The sequence below is a fragment of the Dendronephthya gigantea genome, unplaced genomic scaffold (genome assembly GCF_004324835.1).
Source record: "Dendronephthya gigantea isolate DGI-Jeju-01 unplaced genomic scaffold, DenGig_1.0 000027F, whole genome shotgun sequence".
NCBI lineage: Eukaryota > Metazoa > Cnidaria > Anthozoa > Malacalcyonacea > Nephtheidae > Dendronephthya > Dendronephthya gigantea.
This window is the reverse complement of record NW_021163037.1, coordinates 987477-1012978: the sequence shown is the minus strand read 5'-3', so window position 1 is coordinate 1012978 and position 25502 is coordinate 987477. Positions and strand designations below refer to the sequence as shown.

The window sequence follows — 25502 nt, the reverse complement described above, 5'->3', positions numbered from 1 at the left end:
GATCTTCGTAAATATCTGTAATAAATCCCGAAGTGGGGACTACACAATAGTAAAGAAATGTTAGTAAGGCTAAACAGAAGAATTTGCTTGCCAAACTTGTGTTCCGACCTCGGAGCACCTTCATCACGGAATGCGGTAGAGACGCTAGGAGCTTCGAAATTAATATACCGTTAAAATATGCATGTAATAGATTAAGAAATGCATAAACAATGTAAGCGATCAGAACCATTATATTATGCGTTTAAGTGTAAATAGAACATATAGGATCAGGCTATAATACCAACAAACGCCACAAGCAAAAGACAACACTTTTCATGGGTATAAGCCTTGGGTGAGAGGTAAGCTGGACTAGGAAGCAGCTTTCCGAAAAAAATTCGTGTGTCCACTGATAAAATGTTTTCAACGCTTGAACTCACCGTCACAAAAACAGATTCACTCATTAAACATCTCACAGAGCTTTTGTATAAAAGACTCGCTACCTATGCTGGAGCGAGAGCAACTTAGCGAATTATAACAATTAAGACCATTCCAGCTCCGGTAAGAACGTAAACATGTAATAATGGCCTTTTACTAGAGCAGACCAACTATTAGAGCTTTCTAATAATTATGTACATGCAATGTTGATTTTGCCTTCTTGGTGGGGTAGTTAACATGCACAAATACACCAGCAACGCTGAAAGTGAAACAATTCTGACATCATTTCTATGCGTTTGTTATAGTTTAAATTTCAGTCATTTATTGATTTAAAGCCGGGAGACCAATTCGGCAACTTCACAACTCCCCTATCCGAATTTATAGCCCAAATGCATATCTGAAACTCTTTTTTGCATGCGTGGCTAGACATATTCTTGGGTATATAAACTAGCATAACTTCAGGAAAGGCCCCGCTGAGTCGTCAATTGTATTAACCTGTGTGATTTCAAAGCAAATATGTTATAGAATGCCAACGTTATGACGTTAAACGTTAAACCTCATGACATTTAAATGCTATCGAAGACGAATAGGGTAAAAAAGGTTACATGCATGCATGCAGGCTGAACTAGCAGGTCTATTACTTATATAACTGGAATCAGTTAACTTTCTTACTGATAAACGAAGGCGAGGCAAATATTCATATACTTTGTTTATTATCATTGTATATTGTCCATTATAATTTCTTTGCACTTCTTGTTTAGGTTTACTTTCATTAATTTTCTCGCTTTAAAGCAACTGAGAGATAAAATCCCGAGACTCCCTACAAAATTCCCCACGCCTATAGACATATATTCTCAGAAAATTACGATAGCACTAAAAATAATACACACGGAAAGACTCCCAAAGATTCTTCAAATTGCTAAGCCCAGACCTGTTCAGTAAAATGTAAATTAACCTATGTATTTCAAAGAGAAGTTTTTCTATTATCCAGTTATTAAATTTCAAACCACACGACAGCCGGTGAAAATTTTGTATGTGAAAATGTTAGAAAAGGTTTAACACAGGGTGAGCTATAGATAATTGTCAACCGGAGCAGTGAACCTTGTTGCTAATACATTAAAAAGGTCGAGGCAAAGTTTCGAAAATTAACCGATCTTTAATTGTTTATGAGTAAAATTTTACTTTCGCATTTAAACCAGCAGGAATCAGTCGATCAGCACGTTGCAACAAAGACAAGCCACAAGGGTCAATAACCAAAGCCAAGTCCAAAACAACAAAAGATAATATTATGATGTCCGTTTGATTAAATATTTTAACAGCATAACATACTTTTGGCTGGTTTTCACACATCACATTTTTTTTGTGTTTTGTGCTAGCACACCCGCGCACTCGTCTTTTATCATCTCATCTCTATACAATAACTGAATGCAACATTATTGCGTTCGACGAAGGAGAACGCTTCCTTGCCGTGTCATATCGATATTTACGATGTCAGATTTGCCTCGTTCTGATGAGTCGTCATAGTAACTGGAGATCATGTGCTCGCTTCATTTTGAAATTTTGTTGTTAATTAAAGCATAATTAAGAGCCATCACTGTTGTTAAATCACTCATTTTACGGGTAACCTTTTTAATTACATATATGCCTGTGACGTTATAATGTTAACATTTTTGTTAATGATCGTTAACCGAAATCAACACACACTTTCCGAACGCACATCACTAATCTGTGATTACTGCTAGTATATTTTACTATAAAGCGCCTGGGAACGAGGCTGATCGTAATCCATAAGTGGGTTAGAAAAGCATTCTTATGCAAAACCATAGTAAATCCGGATAAAGTAAGCATTTTCATTCAACGTTTCGACTTTGTTTAGTCATCATCAGGAATCCTGTCTAATATCTAAATATCTAAATATCTAAAAATTAATTTGCTCAAATTTATTAGCTAGTTGTCCGACAGAGTAAAATATTTAATTTAGAAAACACCAGGAAAAACTGGTGAGTGAACAGGAAATGAGAAGTTTTATGAATTGCTTGAAAATATACTGTAATCACGCTGAAACTGGACCGCAAGACATCAGTGTACAGTAAGTGTGTGATGACGGGGGAAACTAATTATTCCATTTAGTGGTAATTGCCGGAAATTTGTCAGCTACCCCCGGTCATAAATAATGAATGGTCCCTTGTGAGTAGAATATGTGCCCAGAACGGACCTTTACAATACATGCGTGGAGTCAAAATGGACAGAAAGAACGCAATCAGACACCTATTTTCAATATAACACTTTGATCAGTATATTTAACAGAGCAAGTTGTTCTTTTTCGCTAATAATTTGACCTTTTTGATCCCCTAACTTACCGCTCGGGTTAGCTGACGTTAGCCCATTTATAAGAATCGTGTTGGATCAACCAATTGTGCGATTCGTTTTAAATCGCACTTCTATGAGTGACGTCTCAGCTGGAATCCCTCTTGGCTCTTGCTATAAAATAAAGGTAATTTTCATTAAAGATGTTAGGCTACACGGCTAATGACTATAGCGTAAAATAATATTAACACGACTCACTTGACTTAGGGCACAGTCGGGCACAACTCAGTCAATGCTTGCGGAGACTTTGGCCTTGAGGCGTGTCGGTTAAATGTCTTGTCAGCCGAATTGCTGTCGGTGAAGGTCGTGTCGATAAAACCCGCGTCTGTCGTCCAATTGTCTGTCGGCCAATCCTCCGCGCATACCGATTTCGACAACTCTCTCAGTAGAAAAATTAATAGACAAATCGTCTTCTTAAGTTCACGTAAATTATTCCACATCACGAAAACGAAGCAAAACGCAGCTAGGACCAGTTATTATGATATTTTATTTATAATTATAGTATACGGTACGTGCAAGAAATTGGATTATGTTTGGATACATGCTTATAGTGCATGAAATACATATACATATACATATTGCTAAAAGATTTAAAAAAAATTACGTTCATTCTATTTCTTATTCAAGAATGTGATTTTATAGGATAAGGATAATTATACTGCAAGGTCATATATCCAAAATATGTCGTGCTATACTCTTCATACTAGGCATCACAATGATGATTCACGTAAGAGCTGGCATCATTTAGTTCTATGCGAACAGGACGTTCCTCTGAAATTTTATTCTCGTTCCTTCTCTTCTTGAAATAACAGACCTTAATTAAAATGATTAATGAATTAATGAATTTAGCATTTCATGCAAAAGTTATTTAGAATTGAATTTAATAAAGAATTGGCAGTTAATTGGCAGTGAAGAATTGGCAGCACCTAATCAATTTATTGTTTTTCTTTCTGGGCATGTTTTTAAAAAGATTAAAAATTTAAAAACATTGAAAAGTTAAAAAGCAAAATATTAAAAACCATGTGAATGTTTTTCACCGGAAGCACATTCTTGAAACGCACTTTAATTCAAAGAAGAATTATTAAAGACAATATTCACATTCAAAATGTATTTTACAGTAAATATTGTTTTTACTTACAAAGAAAAGAATCAAGACGAGACAAATGAATCCTGCTCCTCCAATGGCAGCGGTTGCACCAATTATGGCATTCTTATCCCCCTCACGTTCTTCGTCTTTGCTTGTAGTTGCAACCGTAGCCTTAGGTGTCGTTGAGACAATTTGCTGCTCTAAAAAGGATTTATCAAAATGTAATTTGTCCAAATTGCCCTTGTCATCACTGGCATCCGCCACTGCCCTGGCAAGACTACTTGAACTGACTTGCTTATTTTCCGAGGAAAACTCAGTTTGGATATTGGCAATTACACTTCCTTCATCGAAATCAACGTCGGATATCCTCAAAAACCCAGTCATTTTTTCAAAGATGTTTATCATGGCCTTCTCTACAACACCTCTAAGGTTTTTATAATCGCTGCTATTTTTATCTCGATAGCTCGCAACAAATACATAGTTAAGAAGCCTTGCTCGAAGGGTGACAATTCTTTTTGTTGGGGTGAGTTGCGTTGATGTCACTGTACTGACAATTTTGCTAGTGGGAGACGGTTGCATATGAGAGGCGATTTCTAATTTCCCAGATGATGCATGATACATAATACTTCTTGGAAGTGAAGTGGTGAGACTTGCAGTTTGAAATAACGACGATGATTCTTGAGTCATGGCACTCGTTTGAGATGATGGTGATGGTACTTTTGCAACAATGATACTTGTTGATAATAATGATGACGACTTTGCAACCACGCTACTTGATTCAAGTCCTTGTTTCAATGTTTCTCTGACTATCGGTGGTGAGGATGTTTGCGCAAATTCGCTAGTTGCTGGGAGAGACTGTGTCGGCTGGTAATTTGTAGGACTTGATTTAATTTCTGATGATGAATGGCCAGCTACAATGCTTGTCGTTAGTAGCGTCGACGATTGTTTCATCCTAGTCGAAGTAATAAAATGTGAGCTAGATTGTACATCAGCAATGGAACTAGTCGAAGGTATTTGCGCCGTCTTGCTAGGTGTTTGAAGTGATGGTGTCTGCTGATAAGCTGTTGAATTTGATTCGAACGCCGACGTTGAGGTTGGAAAGACTACAACTGAAACAATGTGATCAATAACGACAGTCAAAGTTACTTCACGAGCACATGGCACCACACCACCGTCTTGAGCTACAACTGTTAACGAGTATTCACCAGGTTCAAGAGTACTATTCGGAAAAATTCTTCCATGTGAAGTAATGAAGAAATTTCTGTCGGGGTCTGACTCCTCTGTGATGGAATATTGAATTTGTCCATTATTTCCGTAGTCCGCATCACTCGCCAGAATATCGACCGGCAATTTGTATTTTCCAGGTAAAGTACCAATTACTGGACAATTATCATTTTCATCTTGGACGGTTATCGTAACTGTTGCCTCCGAACTTCGAGAAGGAACACCATTATCTGTAGCAGTGACCGTAAATGTAAATTGTTTTTGAGAAAGGGTCTCGTAATCTAAAACATCGTCAGCAAATACTGAGATTTCACCGCTGTCTTGGTTAACCATAAAGAAGCTCGCAAGGCTTGCGTCTTCGATAATGTATGAAACTTCCCCGCTGCGTCCATGGTCAGTATCATTTGCATATACGCTCAATACAACAAAACCTTTTCCTCGGTTCTCAGATACGGCGGCAAAATATGACTCGTTTGTGAATGTAGGGGCATTGAGATTTTTTGACACTTCTTCAGTACAGTTTTCGCCGTCATACTGTTCAAAACATTCACATTTATTCGGAGATACGCATTGTCCATTGGATGAACAGTTGTTCATATCATAACACGTCGGTGTTTCACACGATAAGCCAATCCAGTTATCATTGCATTGACACTCTTCAAAACCCATGCAAATCCCATTTCCTGTAGGGAAATTATGGTACGAGTTTGTATAAGCATAGGTATAATTTGTAAAATTCTGACAACAAGTATATTAAATACATTCATAATGGTGAACGTGCCTGGCGAGGTCGCAATGGTGCGAGCATGAAGAGAGGGAAATCATTAATTATGTCTCGTAGACTATCGATATTATTAGTAAGCTTTTGTCCTGGCAGCTCAGTAAAGTGAATTATATAATAACTACAATGAAACACGCAATTTGATTGGTTCGTATAGGCGTGCAGTATAAGACAATCCTGCACGGAAAGTTTACTTTACATCGTTTAATTGTAGTTATTTTACGGCTCGTGCTTTTTCACGCTTTCCGAAAGTCTCGCAATTTTCCGCGTGCAGTATCACGCAATCCTGCATGGAAAACCATTTAGTATTCCTGTACCAAATGACATGAATGTGAACGTCAAATAGAACGTGAAAATAGCGAATAAATCTCGATATGTCCATATATAGACGTATCACTTCATTTTCACGTCCTCTGACCTTTACGCCTTTTACGTCCTCGTGCTAAATCTTCCTATTGACTTAACAACGTGTACTGACCAGAGCAACGACTTCGTAATTGACATGAGAAATCCAGGCACATCTTCCCTTCATAGCCCGTGTTGCACGAGCACAGATTTGGTTCCACGCACGTGCCATTTCCAGAACAGTCGTTGACGTCAGAGCAATCATATTGACTGCAGTTGGATCCAACAAAGCCCAAAAAGCAACTATAAAATATACAAATCATCAAACATAAGATGAATGCTGTTAAGAGATCAAAACATTCCAAGCCTTTAAACGCACGCAGTCTTGTTTCATCAATGTATATATACGCGCATGCATGGGAGTAATCTAAGCATGATATGAATTGAAAGAACTAAATTTTAAAACTTGGAAGATAGACTACGGCATTCATTATGATGATTTTCATTCAGTTGGTTTTCATTATATTTTTTAATATTTTTGATAGTTATAATAAAAAATAGGAAAGTGTCATACGTCATGTTGGGCTACCTTTGGTAAAATGGAAAACAGTAGAGTAAAAAGATTTAGGCAGCCCGCATTTACCTGCAAATATTTGTATCTCCAGTCACGTCATTATTAAAGATGCATACACCATTATCAGTACAGTTGCTTAAATGCGAGCAGTCCAAGAAAATACTACAATCAGCTCCTTGATATCCTCCAAAACAGTTACAATAATTAGGTCCAACACACTCGCCTTTCTTAGAACATTGATTCACTGCCTTACAGTCAGGGATGGAACAACTAGGTCCAGACCAGCCACTCACGCATTCACAAGTATCAAATGCAATACAACGTCCATTTCCTACAATAATAATTATATGGTTTATTTGTGCATGCTATCAGCCTATCACACTCAGTATATAAGCATGCACGTATATGGACCTGTAAGGCGGTATATGGACCTGTGATTAACTTCAAAATAGTACCTGAGCAATAGCCTAGAGATTCACATGAAGTTACATTACATGAAGCTCCACTGTATCCAGTGTCACATTTACATTCGTCAATTCCGATACAAACGCCATTTAAAGAACAATTGAGGACGTTGTTGCAGTTTGCGATGGTAGCGCAATTTGAACCTGGGAAAAGTAATTAGATACAAAGAAATTCAGCTAAATTCAGAATTTATTTACAAGCAATTATGTAATATTTTATGGGCAAATTAGATATAAACGACATTTCATAGAAACTCAAATATGCAAAAGAGTAAGTACAAACTTTAAATAACACATTCTTTAAGTCTATTATAAACGTGTAAAGGATGCTTATTTACCTGTAAAACCTACGTTGCATTCGCAAATATCTGTTGTCTTACATATTCCATGAACTTCTGAAGTGCAGTTATCAACAGCAAAACATGTCGCTTTCTTATCACATTCAGCACCTTCCCAACCAATGTCACATTTGCAGAATCCCTCAACACACGAACCACGTGAGCAGTTTCCACAGCTGCCAATAGTACAATCATCACCTGACCAACCTTCAAGACATGAGCACGTGGCATTCTTGCAAAGACCTTTTCCTGTGCAGTCATTAGGGCAACCTGAAAACGTTTTACAGTATTTATTAAAACAGGTATAAAAGGGAAACATGCGGACGGATTTTGTCTGCTTGCGTGATTGGTTCCATCAAGCTTTTGATTTTAACTACTGAGAGAAATTTTAGAGATCTTTTATTGGGAGTCTTATGCGGTTTTGGGAGTACGAGATTATACAAAAATGAAATAATCAATATTCATACCAATTTTCAAAGACTGTTGGTCTGCGAATGAAGTGTCGTTTGTCATCAAGATGTCGAAAATACAATTATTCAAGAGAGCATTTTCCAAACCATTTCTACTGCAAACACCTTTTGCTTCCTGATAATAAAAAAGAAAGTTCCATCCTTCAAAGCCTTCTCCGCTGAGATGCAACTTTATAATCTTAATCGTGCAAATTCTTAATGGACTAGAAATTAAAATGTTACGTACTTCTACTTGGTTTTCCGGGAAGTCATCTAAAGTATACAGGGGTTTATGTCCTTCACTTGTATACGATGAATCCATTACATCTTCAGCATGGAAATTTGAAGAATTCCAGTTCCAACTGTTCACTAGACCTGATCCATTATGAGTCGCTGTTATTCGCCCTAAATAATTATTTTTGAAACAATTCATATTGTATTAATCATGTTAAGAAATATAGAAAAAATAGGACTAGTATAGCCATTCAGGAAACCAATTTAAATAAAAAAATTGCGAGCTCACATGAATCAGCAAATTGAACGGTGTCATTATATGTATACTGTTCACCATTTGAACCAATCAAATCATTGGTTTCATCATCGTCCATGAATCCACATAGACCTTCAGTGGCTTTGGTGAAGTCAGCGTTTGGTATAAAATTAACGTTAAGATAATGACGAGACATTACTGGGCTGTATTCCGCCTCAACAGACACCGTGACTCCTGAATAACATAAAAATACACTTGTGTTGATCGTGAGAAGGGAAATAGTGTGCTGCTGGTGTATGATATCCAATGTAGCGGCTAAAACCTTACATTTTAATGTCTGATTTTTTTATCTTAAAAAAATTAAATGTCAGGTGAGAATTAAGCCACCCACAAAACGCATAGCAAAATGCCTTTCGATTAACTTCAATCATAAAGGCGGTAAAGAAAGCATGAACTGAAAGTTTCAATATACATTCAACATGCTCCAAACATTTTACACGTAAAACAATATGAATTATAATAACAATGTCAATGATCAACATACTAACCAGATTTATATTGAAACGCCATGATTGTAGCCTGCACTCCATTGCTCTCAGTTCTATTTTCCGGATTCAAAATATTAAGTTTTATGGAATCGTTTGCAAATAATAGTTGTGCATCATTTCCAGAGAAATTCTGCAAGGCACCATTGATTCTGTATAAAAATGTAAAAGATATACACGTGTACAAATATTAATTATGTTAATGATAATGCGATTAAACATCCTGCATTGGTAAAGTCAAGCGTAAACCTAGCTAGTAGCTATATATTAAAAACGATTTTTTAGACTCATCAACATTTAAAAGTATTGCTTGCCTTAGCATTGGTGAGTCGCGGGGTGTGGAAACTGGTAGTGTTGTTATGGTAACGACGTTCTCAGCCACTTTAAGAGCAACTGCTCCAGTCAGAGAAGCTCCTTTATAACCAAAGAATCGTATTTGCATTCCGAAGTCATTTTTGATACTTTTGCAATTCCAGAATTCTCCAATATCAAAATAGTCGAACTCGACTCCTGTAAATTTGTAAAAACGGTGTTTTCATGTAGAACATACATTAGTATCTTGTATATTTATATATACACATGATACACAGTTACATCCTGAATCTCAGATCTCCTTGCTCTGCCCCAATTGTTGATATTGACTCTAGTAATTATGAAATGCTGAAGGTAAATACAAACCATCAAGAGTTTGTAAATGGGGATCTCCCCAGAATCGAACGGGCCTAAGTCTTTCGCAGCATCGACCTTGCCAACGCCTTCGACACGAACAACTTGACTGACAAGATGAGTCAGTCCCACAAACGCCATTTCCCGAACATCCTTAAAAATAAGACAAAGTAAAGTATCATATTAGTCAATCTATCATTAGTCAATTACCTAAACATGACTAAATAGAGAAAAAAAATTATCCTCCGTTCATAAAGACCGAAGAACATTGAAATCACCATAACAATTTTAATTGGCACCATGCTCTGCTTCATCCAATTTCCTTGTGTAAACATATATAGGACTAACCGCATGAACACCTGAAACAGACGAATTCGAGCACAGGGTGGCCAGATTACTGAAAAAAGAAGCCAAACATTGTTGTGATCGGCCCTTTGATTTCTTTGTTTAAAACAAAGAAAACCGCGATTGTGGTAATAAAATTTGGCTAATTTATTCAGTAATCTGACAACCCTGTTCGAGCACGGTCCCAAATTCATCCGGTCCGTTGCGAGCGTAATTTCATACGAAAGAAAGTGGACTTACAAAGGAATCATTGTTCAACTGATGGAGCTTTGTTTTAACACATGTTTTTTTGGGACACTCTGTAAAAGCTACAGTATTTACCTTGGCATGGCCAACAGTCAGGTTGCTGACAATTTGGTCCTCTTCGACCAGTGACGCACACTGGTGGAACACCGCAGTTGAATTTTTTTCTGCATTTACATTTTTCATCTATCCACACTGGCTCCTCTCCGTCCTCGCATACTGGGCACCTTGAGAAAATTATGGTAACAGTAAATACAGAATTGATAGAACCGTTTACACATTACGGCAGGGCTAAAATAGGTAGCGGTACCAATTTCATCCATGCTCGGCTTTTGTATTGTTATCCTGGACACTACAATAAAATTGGGTACCTTAAGCCGTGTCGTGCCAATAATTTGAATGTAGTGAAAGCAGGGTACTAAATATCGAGAATTGTCGTACCAATTTTACAGGCAAAAACATGAACGTGCATGCCATCGATCAAATCATATTTTCGATATCGGAGCAAAAAGAGCGATGCGTAAACCACTTTATTCGATAAAAATCTAGAAAGCAAAACGATGTTTTGCCCCCATTGCTTCCATTCCAGTTACTTACTTTTCCTCACATTTGCAACCAAACGGCCCACGAGTAGACTCCTGAAATCCTTTACACGAGCATTTACATGGACAGGAACCATCCCTGGCAATCGTGTCTTTGGTGCCGTCTTCGCACGGACACGAACACTAATCAAGCACAAATCAACGTATTTTCTTTCCCAATTAAATTAAAATGACATAATATTAATATTACTGACTGTACACTTTTATCGCTGGTAAACCGATTGACGGTAAGGTTCGTTAATGGGCCTCAAAATACTCTACAATAGCATGCGTTCGATTTTTGCTATTCAATCTCGATCCAAGAGCTAGTTTATATGTATTATATTATATAGCGCGATATAGCACGGATTCCACACGGAAATTCAATTGCATAACAACATAATTATACGTACAGCAAACACTCAATGTATCCTAGGTATCCCATGTTACCGCATGACCGATAATAATAACTGCATGATTATTGACCGAGCGTGAGGTCTGTACTGTGAAAGATCAGACCGAGGCTTTTCGTATGGACTGAGCTTTTTGGTATGGAAGGAGCGAGGTTCATGCAAAAAACCTAGGTCTGATATTTCACATTACAGACCAAATAAGCCAGATCAATAATCTGCTTATTATACGGCTGAACTGCATGGAACATCCGAGATATTGGTCCAAACTCCAGATACAGAATATACAGACGACGGTCCGGATATGCATAGGTTTTTACGGCAATATAATAATATATCATGCATATGCATACAACTGCAGTGAAATGACACCAACAAACTAATACGGCCATATACTTCAACGTTTTGTACTAATGATCTTACAGATCTCTTCACTAGTTTTTTAAATTATATGACATTTATAAACGTTGAAAAAACGCAATTATAGCATTGTGCTGTTCTAGCTCAATTACCGGGCAGGAGCCATCGAAATTCATTTCTTTTTCGGTGTTATCTTTGCACAAACATGGACATCCTGGTTTGTTGCCACTTCTTTTTCGTTTCACGGAATTATCAGGACACATTTCACAGTTGCAAGAACCATCTGGCATCTAAGAAGAGAAAAGAGTAATTTCTAATTCGCCCAAATGTGGCCGTCCAAATCTCGACATGACCTAACAATCGCCTCCCGAAGTTATCCCAAGTTTTGAGGTTGTTGGTCATAAGGAACTTCCCAAATCTGCTGCTTTAAATAGCTCTAGACGACATGAATTTGCAGACGAGTAAGAACAAGTACCTGAAAGCGATTTTTTTAAAAAACTAATATAAGTTACAATTAAGAAACCATGTTACGGACCAGTATTGTTAAAACAAACTTAACAGGCCATCTTTTGCTGATTTTTGACAAATCTCGGAGACTACTCGTTTTTTGGGACACCCGATATATAATTTATAATATAGCTACTCGCTGTATATGAGCTATTCCGCAATCTGATTGCTCGAGCCACCCACCGTATATCAGCTCGTATACGGTGGGTAGCAAAACCTTAGAAAAGCAAAACGGCTTACAGATTTGCTGAGGTTAATAAAAAAGAAATTGACAGAATTCTGGAGAGTGCTGTCTCCAGAAACACAATCAATATTTGGCTCTATTATAAAACAATTATAGGCCACTCGCTCTCGTCATATATGGCTGATAGCCGACTTGGTTCTACGCACCTCGTTGGCTATCAGCTCATATACGACTCGAGCTCGTGGTATACTTGTTAAATATGCTGACTTTATTTCGCAACTAAGTTTCACATTGAATTTGTGCTTGTTTTGTTAAATCAGCTAGCTTTTCGAAATGAATTAAGCTTGGCCATCATTTTTATAAACATACCTTTACACCTTTGGGTGATGATGAATCGCCTGGAATGGAGTCACATTCCTCTTCGCAGTCTTTAGTTTTTGGATCAATCCTGCCAGGTTTGCCATTTTTAATGCAACATGGCACTTTAGCCCAACCGGTAGAGAAACAATCACTATAATATATTCAAACAATTAAATCATGACGCCTATTCAATTCCAAGAAGTACGCAGAAGCATTTCGAAACATGTTTAAATGGATGATAGAGAAAATGTATGTATAATGTATGTAAAATTGTAAATTATGCATTCTATGCACTAATGTCACCATGGCAATCTATTCAGTCATTGTTACGCCCAATTCAGTCAGCATTCGAAAAGATTTTTTCTCCACCTTTTAACGGATTCGTACACAGAAATTTCAAAAATTTTCCAATTTTTATTAAATGGTCCAATGTTGATGGTTAGAGACCCGGAGACTGTGGGCAATCCTCCACGGAAGTTAGCTTCAACGTTTCGGCCCGCGTAAGGACATTTTTCGGTACAGAATTTTGCATCCACCGATGCAGTGATTGGTGCTGTTAATTTGAAGACGAGGAGCGATGGAAGAGTCGAGCCTTTTTTACTACCTAAAATGAGTAAGTGATTTGAAAGCTAACAATAAATTAATGTGAAAGTTCATTTATGACCATTAGAGTTGCGAGCAAAATTACATCAGGGCTTATGCTTAATTTCCTTATTTTGATAGCAATATAATAGCATCGCCATCTTGACTACATTTTAACCACTCTTTGGTTTACAAGATTTTACAGAGTATTACAATATACCTAAAATTGTGCGAAGAAGCCATCCTGCCGCCTGGAACGGTTTTGAGGTCACCGATGGCCAGTGGACTTCAAAAGTTGGTGTAAGAGATGCTGAGACGGACGCTGATGCTTTTTTTATGCGTGCTTCAAACGACGGTTGCGTTGACCCTCCCTGCATGTAGATGAGATTTTATATGATGCTGAACATCTGTAGCAGTAACGAAACTTAAAAAGTTAATGCTGATCGAAATATAAACATTAAAGCTCAACATAGTGCTTTCAGTAAAGCCATAAAAGACAATTTAAACCATTTGAGAGTAATAAAAATATATTGATAGTAACGTTTCGTCTTAATTTAAGACATCTTCAGACTAAATGATAAATTACATGATAATTTGAATATATAGACTAGTAATATATTTACAAGGTATCAATTTACAAAGGGTGATAACAAGGACAAAGTGAGGATGAAACAGTACATGAGAGGACAAGGGACAGAGACGTCACGACACGATGACAGTACGAAGTAAGGACTAAAATAAGTTGATAGGGATAGAAGTTAAGACAAAACGTTACTGTCAATATATTTTCTTTACTCTCAAATGGTTTAAATTGTTTTTTATGGCCTTACTGAAAGCACTATGTTGGGCTTGAATATTTGTATTTCGAATACGCTTCTCGCCCGGCACGTCTCTGGCAACAGTATTAAATAATGCTGATCGATAAGATATTTTTCTAAAAGTTCAACAAAACAAGTTGAACTTGTTGATTTCCAACCGCGCAAAGACAGTCAAAACGTCCTGTAGATTCCTGCTGAGGAAACATTAATTTTAACAATCAACATTAAAAATTAACAATTAACAATTACGGCACAAAATTGCCCTGTAGACAGTCGGTATAAAACTAGCTACTTCATGTTTCATGGAGTTTAATTTAAGATAACGAAATTTTACATACGAATTTTATGAAATCCGACTATATACTGTGTTTTAAATAGTGGTTTCGGTGTGAAATATCACCAATATATATTTGTACCTTATCAGATTTAGGCCGAACATCATTCCCTCCACTCCATTCACCGCCTGCTGATATTGAATATTCAGATTGCAAACTTGCGGATAACGAAGCGGAAGCCTTAAAGAAGAGAAAATTATCATTCATGGCCAGAAAATTCAGACATATTTAACATTCTACTTCTGCCTAAATGTGTACAGGGTGTCCCAAAAAAATGTCCCCCCTATTGAAATAAAGCTCTTGTTGAAATTTGAATGCATGATCAACGCAGCAGTGTATGTGTAAATAGCATAGTTATCAGGTTGAGGCATTGAAATAAAGCGTATTGCTTTCTATTGGGTTTATCATAATATTAAGGCAATCAGATTCTAACAAAGGCTTGATTTCAATAGTGGGGACATTTTTTTGGGACACTTTGTATAATTTTTTATGCTGTCAAAGTAAAACGTCGTGGGTTTATAGCAAACTGTACTGCATGTGCCCAGTGCTAAACGCTAAAAATAAAGCTTTTGGTAGGTCGATTATAATTTGCCTGAATTACTCGTTACAGAGCAAGTTTATCTTAACGTTTTGACACAGTATTTCACTATATTCCTCCTGCATTTTCAAGCCAAAGTTTTGGTCATTTATCACGTTGAATACCGCAAAGTCCGTATAATACGAATGACGTAATACCATAGAAATAAACTGAAAATGCAGAGCCGACATAAATATTTCCCAGCAAAATTTTACCTTAGGAGCTTTAATATCGCACAAGAAACAACCATTATAAAGATAAAATTATTTCCTAAAATTTTCCTTATAATATGCAAATTATTACGGCAATCTGCATATTCCATGATGAATAGATGAGTTCGAATATCCTTCAAAACTGGCAATTTTTCAACAGATATCTTAAGGTCGATCCCATGATACTTACCGAAGCGGAAGCAGTTGCAGAAATTCCAATATCCAATCTAAACACTCCGGGTACACGCACTAGGCCTAAAGGTATACAGAAGCGGCCAACTTCCTTGCTGTCGATCAGTTTTCTGCTCCACGTTTTTGAAAACCTTGAAAATGATTTATGAAAATGAAAGTTAATATATATTAATATACTGTTTAACTCGGTTTATATAAAGGTAACATTTCCTTTTCCTTAAGTGCATGTTATATCTCGAAAGAAACGATTTTTTACCATTCAAAACTCGGTGCTTCTGTTTACCTGACTGATGGATCGAAATTAGCGTTCAGGCTTAATTTCATATCACCAGAAAAGGTGACCCCGACTGACTTAATCAGAAAAAAAAAAGTGCGAAGACTGATTTTCACTGCAGCATTAAACTCGACGCTTGCACTCAGTTTAAGATGTTCACCGAACTGTATAAAAAAAAAAAAAAATATATATATATATATATATATATATATATATATATATATATATATATATATATATTTGCTGTACATTGAACGGGTGTGGGAAATTTTCGCATGCTAAAAATGTACGTTGACTTAGAAAATAAAATATACACCAGTACACAATTCGTGCATGCCTAAGTCAACGATACATATAAATTGTACTCGATTTTTTTACGGTATAATATAGATAAAAGACATAGTATGCTGCGGCAATCTATTTGAGGTAACTGCATCCATGAAAATTTTGCAAATATCTGCCCGAGTCGTTATTAACTTGATTGTATATACTCGTTCATGTTTTTCTTTCTTAAAATTCCCTTTCCCTGTGAAGTCATATTCCGCCCTTTTTCGCCGACGAGGACTGGTAGCACTGATATTGAATTGTTCCTTGATATTTCCATCTTTTACTGAAACTAGTGGCATCAACTCCACAAAATAGGTTTCATTCTCCACGTAAAAACTAAGGACCTAAAACGAAGCCAAAAGGTACAGCTAGTGACTTAATACAAAAGTGTGTGAAAAAATTGATAGAAAGTTACAATAAATGCAAAAAATGTTTGTTTGTTGAAAAATCATTGCATTTAAAAATTCATTGCAGTGATAAAGGTCCTGGTTAACGGCCAAAAGTTCTTCATAAAACTAATTCAAGCGATGTTTTCTACAAATTGATGATTTGTTTGATGATCTCATTTCTATGTATAAATATTTCTATGTGTAGATATTTTGCTAAGACGCTAGCGAACCATTTTTCCGCAAGTCAAAATCAAACATATATGTATTTACATCGAATTATTGTTAATAGGATATGAAGGCTCTACTGTCACATTACTGCGCATCATGGAAACTCACACTGCATGCGCATCATGGAAATTATACAATTGATTTGTTTGAATACGCAGGCACGAAACGTCCGTACAAATACGAAATTTGGCATAAAATGACCTTACTAGACATATGAATATCGTATAAGCGTACGGGAGGCGTTATCATTCAACCAAAGCTGAGTGCTACTTCATATTGCATTAATTCAAAATTTAAAAGATTCAAAAGAAGTGAGAGAAGTCATTTGCAGATATGTATTTTTTTGATACATGAACACTTAGTTAGCCACGAGTCTATTTTGGGGAGAAAACAACGGGAGGTATATAAAGATATTTATCGAGGAAGAATGCCAGGTACAAAAACTGCACTGCTAATGAAATGTAACGTTCTACTGCCAAAGATTGATTGATTATACAATTGAATTTACTTACTTTCCCAAAAAATGCACCACTTGTTCTCCCAACGATTATATCTCTGACCGTGACGTTCGCATCATTTCCTGTTATCTTTAAGCCAAGAAGATCGTCTCCACCCAAACAAGAGCTAGTTGACTTCCTAAGGTTTTAAATCTAGAAACATATCGTGAAATCATGTGAGAATTTAATAACTTACGTATACAAAATGTTAAATTTTTGATAATATATAATTATATGGAAAAAAAAGAAATAGAAAATGAATTTCAAAAACTCATTAATAATTCATAAGCATTTCAGCCTTTGAAATGAACCATAAGAAGTCATGTGTGGTGGCTTTATACACGGTAAAGTATTATGAATGCTATAATTAGGATGGCACATTATATAATTTGTCACGTTCATTATAGTATTCTTTAAAATTATAATGTTTCATCCTGACTAGCATTTGTATACATGGAGTAAACTTATTCCTCGACAACAATGCGGTGTATTTGAAGTAATTTAAAACACTCGAACTCGCGTTTTACTCACGCTAGCGCTCGAATTCACACTCCTTCTTGCGTTTTAAATACTACTAAAAACCATAGACAATCCAAAAGACAACAATGTCAATGTTTTTTGGATTGTAAAACACCTTCACTAAAACTAAAATGTCATATTTGAATTCTATTATATGGGTTGAACTTAATTGGCTACAAACGTCAATAAGTAAGAACTATAGGGCAGGTTTATAGCGTCAGGATCATTTAAACTATTTACGGTGTCACGCAACCTACAAAACTGTGTCGACATACTTTGAAAATCATGTTTATGGCGTGCAGAACAACGTCGTCTCTGTCCGTTTTTTTTAGCAACGGGCAGGGCCGTAACTAGAACGATAATTGGGGGGTGTTTATTCATACATTCAGTTCTGCCCGACGGATTTTTTTTGTAAGTGCAATAGCTCACAATGGAAATCCGTCGGGCAGAACTGAATATATGAATAAACACCCCCCCCCAATTATCGTTCTAGTTACGGCCCTGGCAACGGGAAACGTATCAATTTGATATTAAAACCAATTACAATAATCACTGTCGGAAAGGTTTTGTGGCACTACGGTAACGGCCATAAGTCAACGGAAACGTTCAGCTTGCTACTAAACGAGGATTTATATACATGCATGCAGGTTGGCTTACCGCTTACGCGCGGCTATTAAGATATCAAGTAGCTATACATACTTCTTCAAATTTGAAAAACTGTGGCTACACGTCGTCAGTTCAGTATAAACAAACATGGCATCGTCCTCTTGAATAATGTCAGTAACGGTCTCTAGAAAACCGTCGCTGCTATTGCCAACAAGAACATGACCAACACTCAAATTTCCATCGATGGATGTCATGGGAATGACCAAGAAGAAAGTTGTGACCTCTTCATCATCCTCAGTCGTGTAGGTTCTTGCTAAACATTTGTATACGTTGTTGCCTGATCCTAGCAGATAAGGTAAGCATTTCAATTTCATCTTGGATTTAGAAAAAAAATTAAATTTGAAACTATAAAATCATAATTACTAAGAAATGCGCCAATAAAGTTACCAATATTATAGATGTACCTGCTAGGTACCGCAAAATCTGTTAGCTGAAGCAGCTTTTTATTGCAATTGCATTCAAGCGATAATCATGCTAGTAACAATTGTGAAACCCACCAGTAAAAATAGTATGTATTTTTGTTCCGTTAATTGGGGAGTCTCCTGAGAGAACATCTTGCAATAAGCTGTCATCAGGACGGTCTTCAAACAGGTCTTGAACTAACACGGTCTGAAGTGGAACCTCTTGATTGAAATCACTGTAGGAAATTGCCTCCTCCAGTCTTGCTGGAATTACGCTCATGAGAACATGTTGATCTATAGAAGAAATTACAGGGCTGTGATTTTTGAAAAATAACACGCACGACGTACCCAAAGATTTCTCGTCTTCAAGCGGTACTTGCATGGAATGATAGGTTTTAACATCATACTATTCTTATATATCGCCAGGGCATACAAAAGATAAAACGGTGAAACGACATGCAATAAAATTAAACCATACTCGGTTAAACTATGCATGGTACAGTGCGTCTACAATTTTTTAATTATTTTATATATTCCCCTGCTAGGTACTATTATAACACGAAAACCCCTGACCTGTGTATGCGATATCTTCTATTTTGTGAAACACTCCCTCTGCTTGCGTGCTTGATATGATGTCTCCTTTTTTGAATTTTATGCTGCTTTGTTTTGTCACAATAACCAAGTTCTCTTCAACTGGACAACCATATAATTTCAAGTCATCGGAATTGATTAGTTTTACATTTGACATCGTTACGACTTTGTCAATCCGCGAAGTGTCTTCGTAGTCCTTCTTTACAAATCCTTTCGCACATTTCCTTTCGTCCCACCCATAACATCTTGGTGATGTGGAATTGTCCTGAACGCAGATTCGAAACTTATTATAATTGTTTAATTAATCTTTCATGGTGTAGTATTTTAAATTTTAATCTTCGTGTTTCTAGATTGGCGTTTTATATAAAATACCATACTAAAGTTCATGTAATTTTATACCACTGTAATACGATTGAAGTGGTGTAAATTTTGGGGGATCAAGTAGATTTAGTTGGGTTTGGGGGTGAGATTTTTTACACTATCGAATATAGGGTTACATTTCCTAACCCTTAAAAAAACCCAAAATTATTTTAAAAAAAGACTATATATTTCCGAAAATAGTTTTAAATTATATTCCCGTAGCCCAGGCTCATTCTAGCTCCTCGCAAGAATGATTTTCATTTGCTGAACTTTACAATACATTTCTGTTTCAACCAATAGCAAAGCTTCGTTCTTTAGAAAGCATAGAAAAGCATTAGTCCAATTGGACGAAAACTTCCGAGCTCTGCGACATGTCCCATGCAGCCCAGGTGGTGCCTGCAACACTGCAGCCCTGGGCAAATTGCCCCATTCCCCGCTCCCCTCTGGGCGGCCCTAACTTTATAGCCTTACCATCCATAAATGCCAAATGGTAGGCAATATTGGAGAACATGATCTTAGCATAGTAACCAGACATTCCGACTAAAACACATGGCCAGAAATTGCGGACATGGAATATGCAGATTGCCTTACATAGGAAATTTGCATATCTGTTCAAATATTATTCGTTTGCAGAACTATAAATTATATTGCGCATTCTTCAATTTCGCAAAATTTAAGAAAATCATTGCATCTTTGCAATTTGCCCTGGTTGTTTCTTGTAATTCGTGTCATATTAAAGATCCTGAGGTAATACTTTGCTGGTAAAGGTTTATGTCGGCTCTGCATTTTTATTTTATTTCTACGCTATTACAGTTTCGTTTTATATGGTATTCAACGTGATAAATTTTGAAAATGCTGGACGAATACTGATAAAACATTTTGAAATACTGTATTTGCTCTGCAACGAGCAAATAAGGCAAATTATAATCGACCTACCTAAAGGTGTATTTTAGCATTTAGTACTGTGCACATTACAGTTTACTATAAACTCACGAAGCTTTATTTTGACACCATATGCAAATTTAGGCGGAAGTAGTGTGTTAATTATGTCTGAATTTTCTGGCCATGAATTATGATATAGCTAATAAAGTGATCAAAATCATACTGTATTGTTGTAATTATAGCAGCGTTCCAAATCCTTGCATTGCTGACAACTTCCTTTGTTTGACCGCGACTGGTCAGGATTGCACAAATTTGTGCTGCAGTCGATAACCTGTAATGAATTATACAAAATAATTGATACGTATAAATACACAGACGCATCCGTGATTAATGTTTCCAATCGAATATATTTTTTAAAGAATAGCATTTCAAGTACGGCAATATAATATATAATTACAATTACAATTTTTTAAAATGAATAAGTTGCTACTTCAAGTTTCATGCAACAAGCAATCATCAGGCAACTAATTTATATATTATATATATATATATATATATATATATATATTATATATATATATATATATATATACGTATTTCGCTCGCCTGCGCTTTTATTAACTACTCACTTTTATAGCACTAGAACATGACGGATTTCGTCCAACACTAATACAGTTGTGATAAAACCACGATTTGCAGTGGCCAATGTCTGCTTTATAACCTGTACCAGGTAAACATCTCCCTGTGTTGTCGCACCAACCACATCCTCTGCGTGAGAGACAACTTTGACAAGTTCTGAACGGCAGACAATAACTAACAGTGCAACCACGACCCTAAAACAATATACAAAAATATTGTATCATAAGAGACACATGAATACTTCTTTTAAATGTATCGGAAATGTGAGGAAAGAAAAGAAATAGATTTATTGCGTACTCACAGGGTGTATAAAAAAATGTACTCCTTATTGAAATGAAGCTTCGGTTGGAATTTTAATGCATGATTATATAATGCACTGGTAAATAGCATAGTGATTAGGTTAAAGCATTCAAATTGAGCATCTCGTTATACATTTTAATTTAATAAGCACCCGTGAGTTTAGCATAATAATAAGTCATTCGAACAAAAGCTTGATTTTAATAGTTGGTACTTTTTTTAAACACCCTGTATATTACATTAAAATATAATATTTTATTATACCACTGCTTCAATTATATATTTGTTTTTTAATTTTCAACTTTTAATTAATTTAAATTTCGATAGTTTAAATTGTTGCCGCCTAATTATATCCAACGATTCAAATGCCTTGACATACAACCATCGATTGGACTAACCTTCCATCCTAAACGACATTTACAATGATTTGGTCCAACGCAAGTTCCAAAGGTCCCACAATTACCAACATCTTTACAGTGATATGACGAACAATCAGCTCCTTCCCATCCAGTATCACACTTACACGTCTGTCCCAGACAAATTCCGTTGAGGGAGCAGTCATTGATACAACGAATACCTATATAAGAAAGAAACGTTTATACTTCAATCGCATTAGGATAAAATATCTTCTATAAAATCTCTTTTAAATCTCTTTCAATTTACTCTTAATACCTTCGGTTCCTTAATTCATGCCCTAAAATTTATATCATTGAAGTAACCCGAGAGAGAACGAAGTTGTCAGTTCTTGTATTAAGGCGAAGTTAAAGGAGCTCCGTTTTATTCCCGGCAACCAATTTCTGACATGCATTTGGGCCTTTGTTAGGGCTAATTTATATATATTTCTAGTATTAATATGTTTGTTGCATGCATGGATGTATCTTAATTAGATATCTTAAAGTATCTTAATTTTCAATTTTGTTATTTTGATATACATTATATATATTTTATAAACGATGCATATGGAACATACGTTTACTCTTTTCGCATATTGTTGGCTTCGTTATGTCACATGAAGCTTTTTTTATATTTCCATCGAACATCCAACATCTATTATTCTGGAATGGAATCGCATCCTTGAAAAGAACAGATGGATATATTTAATTATTTTATGGCTTTTCAAAATCCTCTGATAATCTGATTGGTTGACGAGCGGTCGGAAAAATCCATATCAATTGACCGTAACGAAAAAGATGGCGGCATGTACATTTTACCAGAATGCATTGCGGGCATTAAGAATGATTGACTGAAAAAAGATGGCAAGAAAAACTCCTTATGACGTGAAATTTCTACACAGCGAAGAAAATAACTTCTTGTTTTATGCCTGTCCTTTAAAATACGTCAGTTCATTTTTTTTAACGATTTCCGACCGCAATGCATCCTGGTAAAATGTACATCCGCCATCTTTTTTGTTATGGTCAATTGGACCGTGATCCATATATTCCGTCACTGGACCAGCACTCCGAATGTCTCATGCATTTCAGCCCATAAACTGTAAGTAAACTGGAACGCTAACTCCTGACAAACATCCGCATATTAGCTTGAAGCCAAAATAGTTTTAAGAGCTGAATTGTTATGAGCTGAAATACTTGACGCCAGACATTGGGCTGTGTGTCAAAATTAAAGTTATTCAAAAGTTATATTTGTTGTGGAAATTTCAAGACTTAAGCTACAAAAGAAATATAAAAAAAGCAAAAAAATTACCAACCGGCAAGAAACTGGAGAATTTTCAAATATTTTTTACATATTTTTCTTTTTTACATATTTTCCTTTAGAAAACCGATTATTGAACTCACTTGTACTAAAATCCTCCGTCTGATATTTCACAGAATCCAGACATCAAACTCGGTCAATAATACATGCACATACATAAAATTTGGTGGGGAATATCGTGTAAAAACAACAGAAAATTCTTAATAACAAAGGAAATAAATTAAATACGCGAACAAAATTTTCAAATTTGAAAATTTTCGTTGTTCTAAAATATATATGCTGAAATTTTGCCATAATATATATATTATTGCCGCAACGCAGGTGATAAGCTATTCTGCTGCCGTGATATATCTATATACTGATGTTTTGAATTGTGACCATCAGTTTTGAAATTGGTTTATATTTTATAAACTAATGTTACTAACTGCTTTCGTGCACCATATCAATATAGCTACCTCTTTAAAGACGTCGATCCAAATACTTGATCGTGTTCCATATGCCCATTTTGCATGCAATTTTTGCAACACTTCCGGTGAGTCAATTTCATTTTCGTGAAAAGCAAGCATTTTCCCACCAATTTTCTATAGGTTGTAAAGTAATGGAATAAAGAAATCTATGAATTATAGTATAATTTCCTTGAGACATGCAGCTTCCTTGCATGAGATTAATTCTAGCTGAATTACTGAAATGCCCTTACGATAAAACTGAATAATTATACATAAGTAAATTATATAAATATCTCAACTGTCTAGTGCAGTGCATGGAGTTTCAAGTTTGCATAAACGTCGCCCGCAGCCAGGGGCGTAACTAGACCGATGATTAAATAATGAATATTCATATATTCAGTTCTGCCCGACGGATTTCTATTGTAAGCCAATCAATGATAAAAATGTTTTCTAACCTTGCACATTTCTTTGGACTTCGTAAAACTATGAGGACTTCTAAGATTATTGTAGCATTTCCTGCCAATATTTATCCAACCAAACGGGCATAATCCTAAAAGAGAGACAAGCTTAATTAATCAATCAACAACGTTTACTCTGGAGAACTTACTTATATTTTGATTCATAAAAGACGGTAAATAATAATTTGAAACAACCTCAATTTTCGTCATAACTGAGACTCGTTTTATTAATTTGAAGGTACGCCGCGAATATTTTTTTCAATTGCAAGGCTTTCGGTAAGGAACAATGGTCAATCACCGAAAGCTTAACACTAAAAATATACGCCGTGCACCTTCAAAAATGTTTCCTTATTTAGCCATTGAATTGCAAGAAGACACCATTTTTTAAATCGATATCACAAGTCCGTAGTAAACTGTCAAAACCTGGCAATCGGTCTAGCTAAATAAGTAACGCAAAAGTGAGAAATTACCAAATTACACAACAATCCACACAAACGTACAATTGTACGTTCCAGTGGCGTCGCCAGCATCGATAGTGGGGTGGACATATTCATATATTCATATTGACAGACCGATAAAACAATCAATTTGAAAAGAAATGAATAATATAAAACACGAATATATGAATAAGTCCCCCCCACTTATCAAGCTGGCGACGCTACTGGTACGTTCTAACACACAAAACCTAACATGGGCATACAAAACAAATTTATAGTAAAAAAATCTAACCAGGTATCTAAATCTCGTCTTGTAACGTAGAGCCGTTCGCATTTCGCTTTCGGCATCAGCATATATATGAACTGCACCAGCCTATACATACTAACTTTACAATCGGTTACTTGCCTGTTGAAAATATGAGTGTTGGTGTCGTTAAGAAAGGTTGATATATTACACGTGGCAATCCGACAGCACTTCTTTTATCCTTAATTTTCCTCATGATCACGTTGGGATTCACGTTTCCCCACCAATTATTTGTGGCATTTACGAAATTAGTAAAACTGCTTGGCAGAGTACTGATTTCGAACAGATTAGCCGGGTTGATTAAAAAGTTTTCGTTAATAAATTCACGACCGTTTGGTTGAATCAGCAGTGTATGTAAATATCCCTTATTCAAAAAAAATATATTTTTTGGTAGCGATAGGCGAGATGTTTCGGTCTTTTGAATTAATAAAATGAAATGGAGTTTCTGCATTGTTTTCGTAGAACACGTTGTCTTTAACGATTGCATTCATGTTTTTGATTACAACCAGTCCATGTGGGTAAGAAATATCGTTTCGATTAAAGTAGTTTCCAGCCATTAGAAGTTCACTAGACGTACCACTTCCAACAACAACTACATAAACGGACTCGCTGCCATTGGCATTACCG

At 36.0% G+C, this 25502-nt stretch overlaps 2 protein-coding genes across 3 annotated transcripts; both read right to left on the bottom strand.

The window, feature by feature from the left end:
- Positions 1–3295: 3295 nt before the first annotated feature.
- LOC114523364 lies at positions 3296–17295 on the bottom strand. Of its 2 annotated transcripts, XM_028544260.1 has the most exons (23): positions 17181–17295; positions 16216–16395; positions 15734–15888; positions 15449–15581; positions 14551–14649; positions 13537–13687; positions 13104–13338; positions 12744–12885; positions 11836–11973; positions 10930–11057; positions 10411–10559; positions 9757–9897; positions 9393–9588; positions 9082–9230; positions 8567–8767; positions 8291–8448; positions 8062–8179; positions 7595–7864; positions 7248–7400; positions 6862–7123; positions 6352–6521; positions 3920–5775; positions 3296–3595 (listed from the first exon to the last, which is right to left on the bottom strand). In XM_028544260.1, exons 2-23 carry the CDS (start codon positions 16348–16350, stop codon positions 3485–3487), a joined length of 5250 nt encoding a protein of 1749 aa, XP_028400061.1. In that variant the 5' UTR covers positions 16351–16395; positions 17181–17295; the 3' UTR covers positions 3296–3484. The 2 variants fall into 2 exon arrangements, with proteins under 2 accessions (XP_028400061.1, XP_028400062.1); XM_028544261.1 differs by lacking the exon at positions 17181–17295 and having other exon boundaries at positions 16202–16239.
- On the bottom strand, positions 17258–25240 carry LOC114523289 (teneurin-2-like). Its single transcript, XM_028544167.1, has 11 exons — positions 24978–25240; positions 24132–24226; positions 23686–23811; positions 22491–22593; positions 21919–22097; positions 21214–21417; positions 20808–20915; positions 19325–19607; positions 18848–19045; positions 18384–18633; positions 17258–17318 (listed from the first exon to the last, which is right to left on the bottom strand). Exons 1-11 carry the CDS (start codon positions 25069–25071, stop codon positions 17258–17260), a joined length of 1701 nt encoding a protein of 566 aa, XP_028399968.1. The 5' UTR covers positions 25072–25240.
- Positions 25241–25502: the final 262 nt, after the last annotated feature.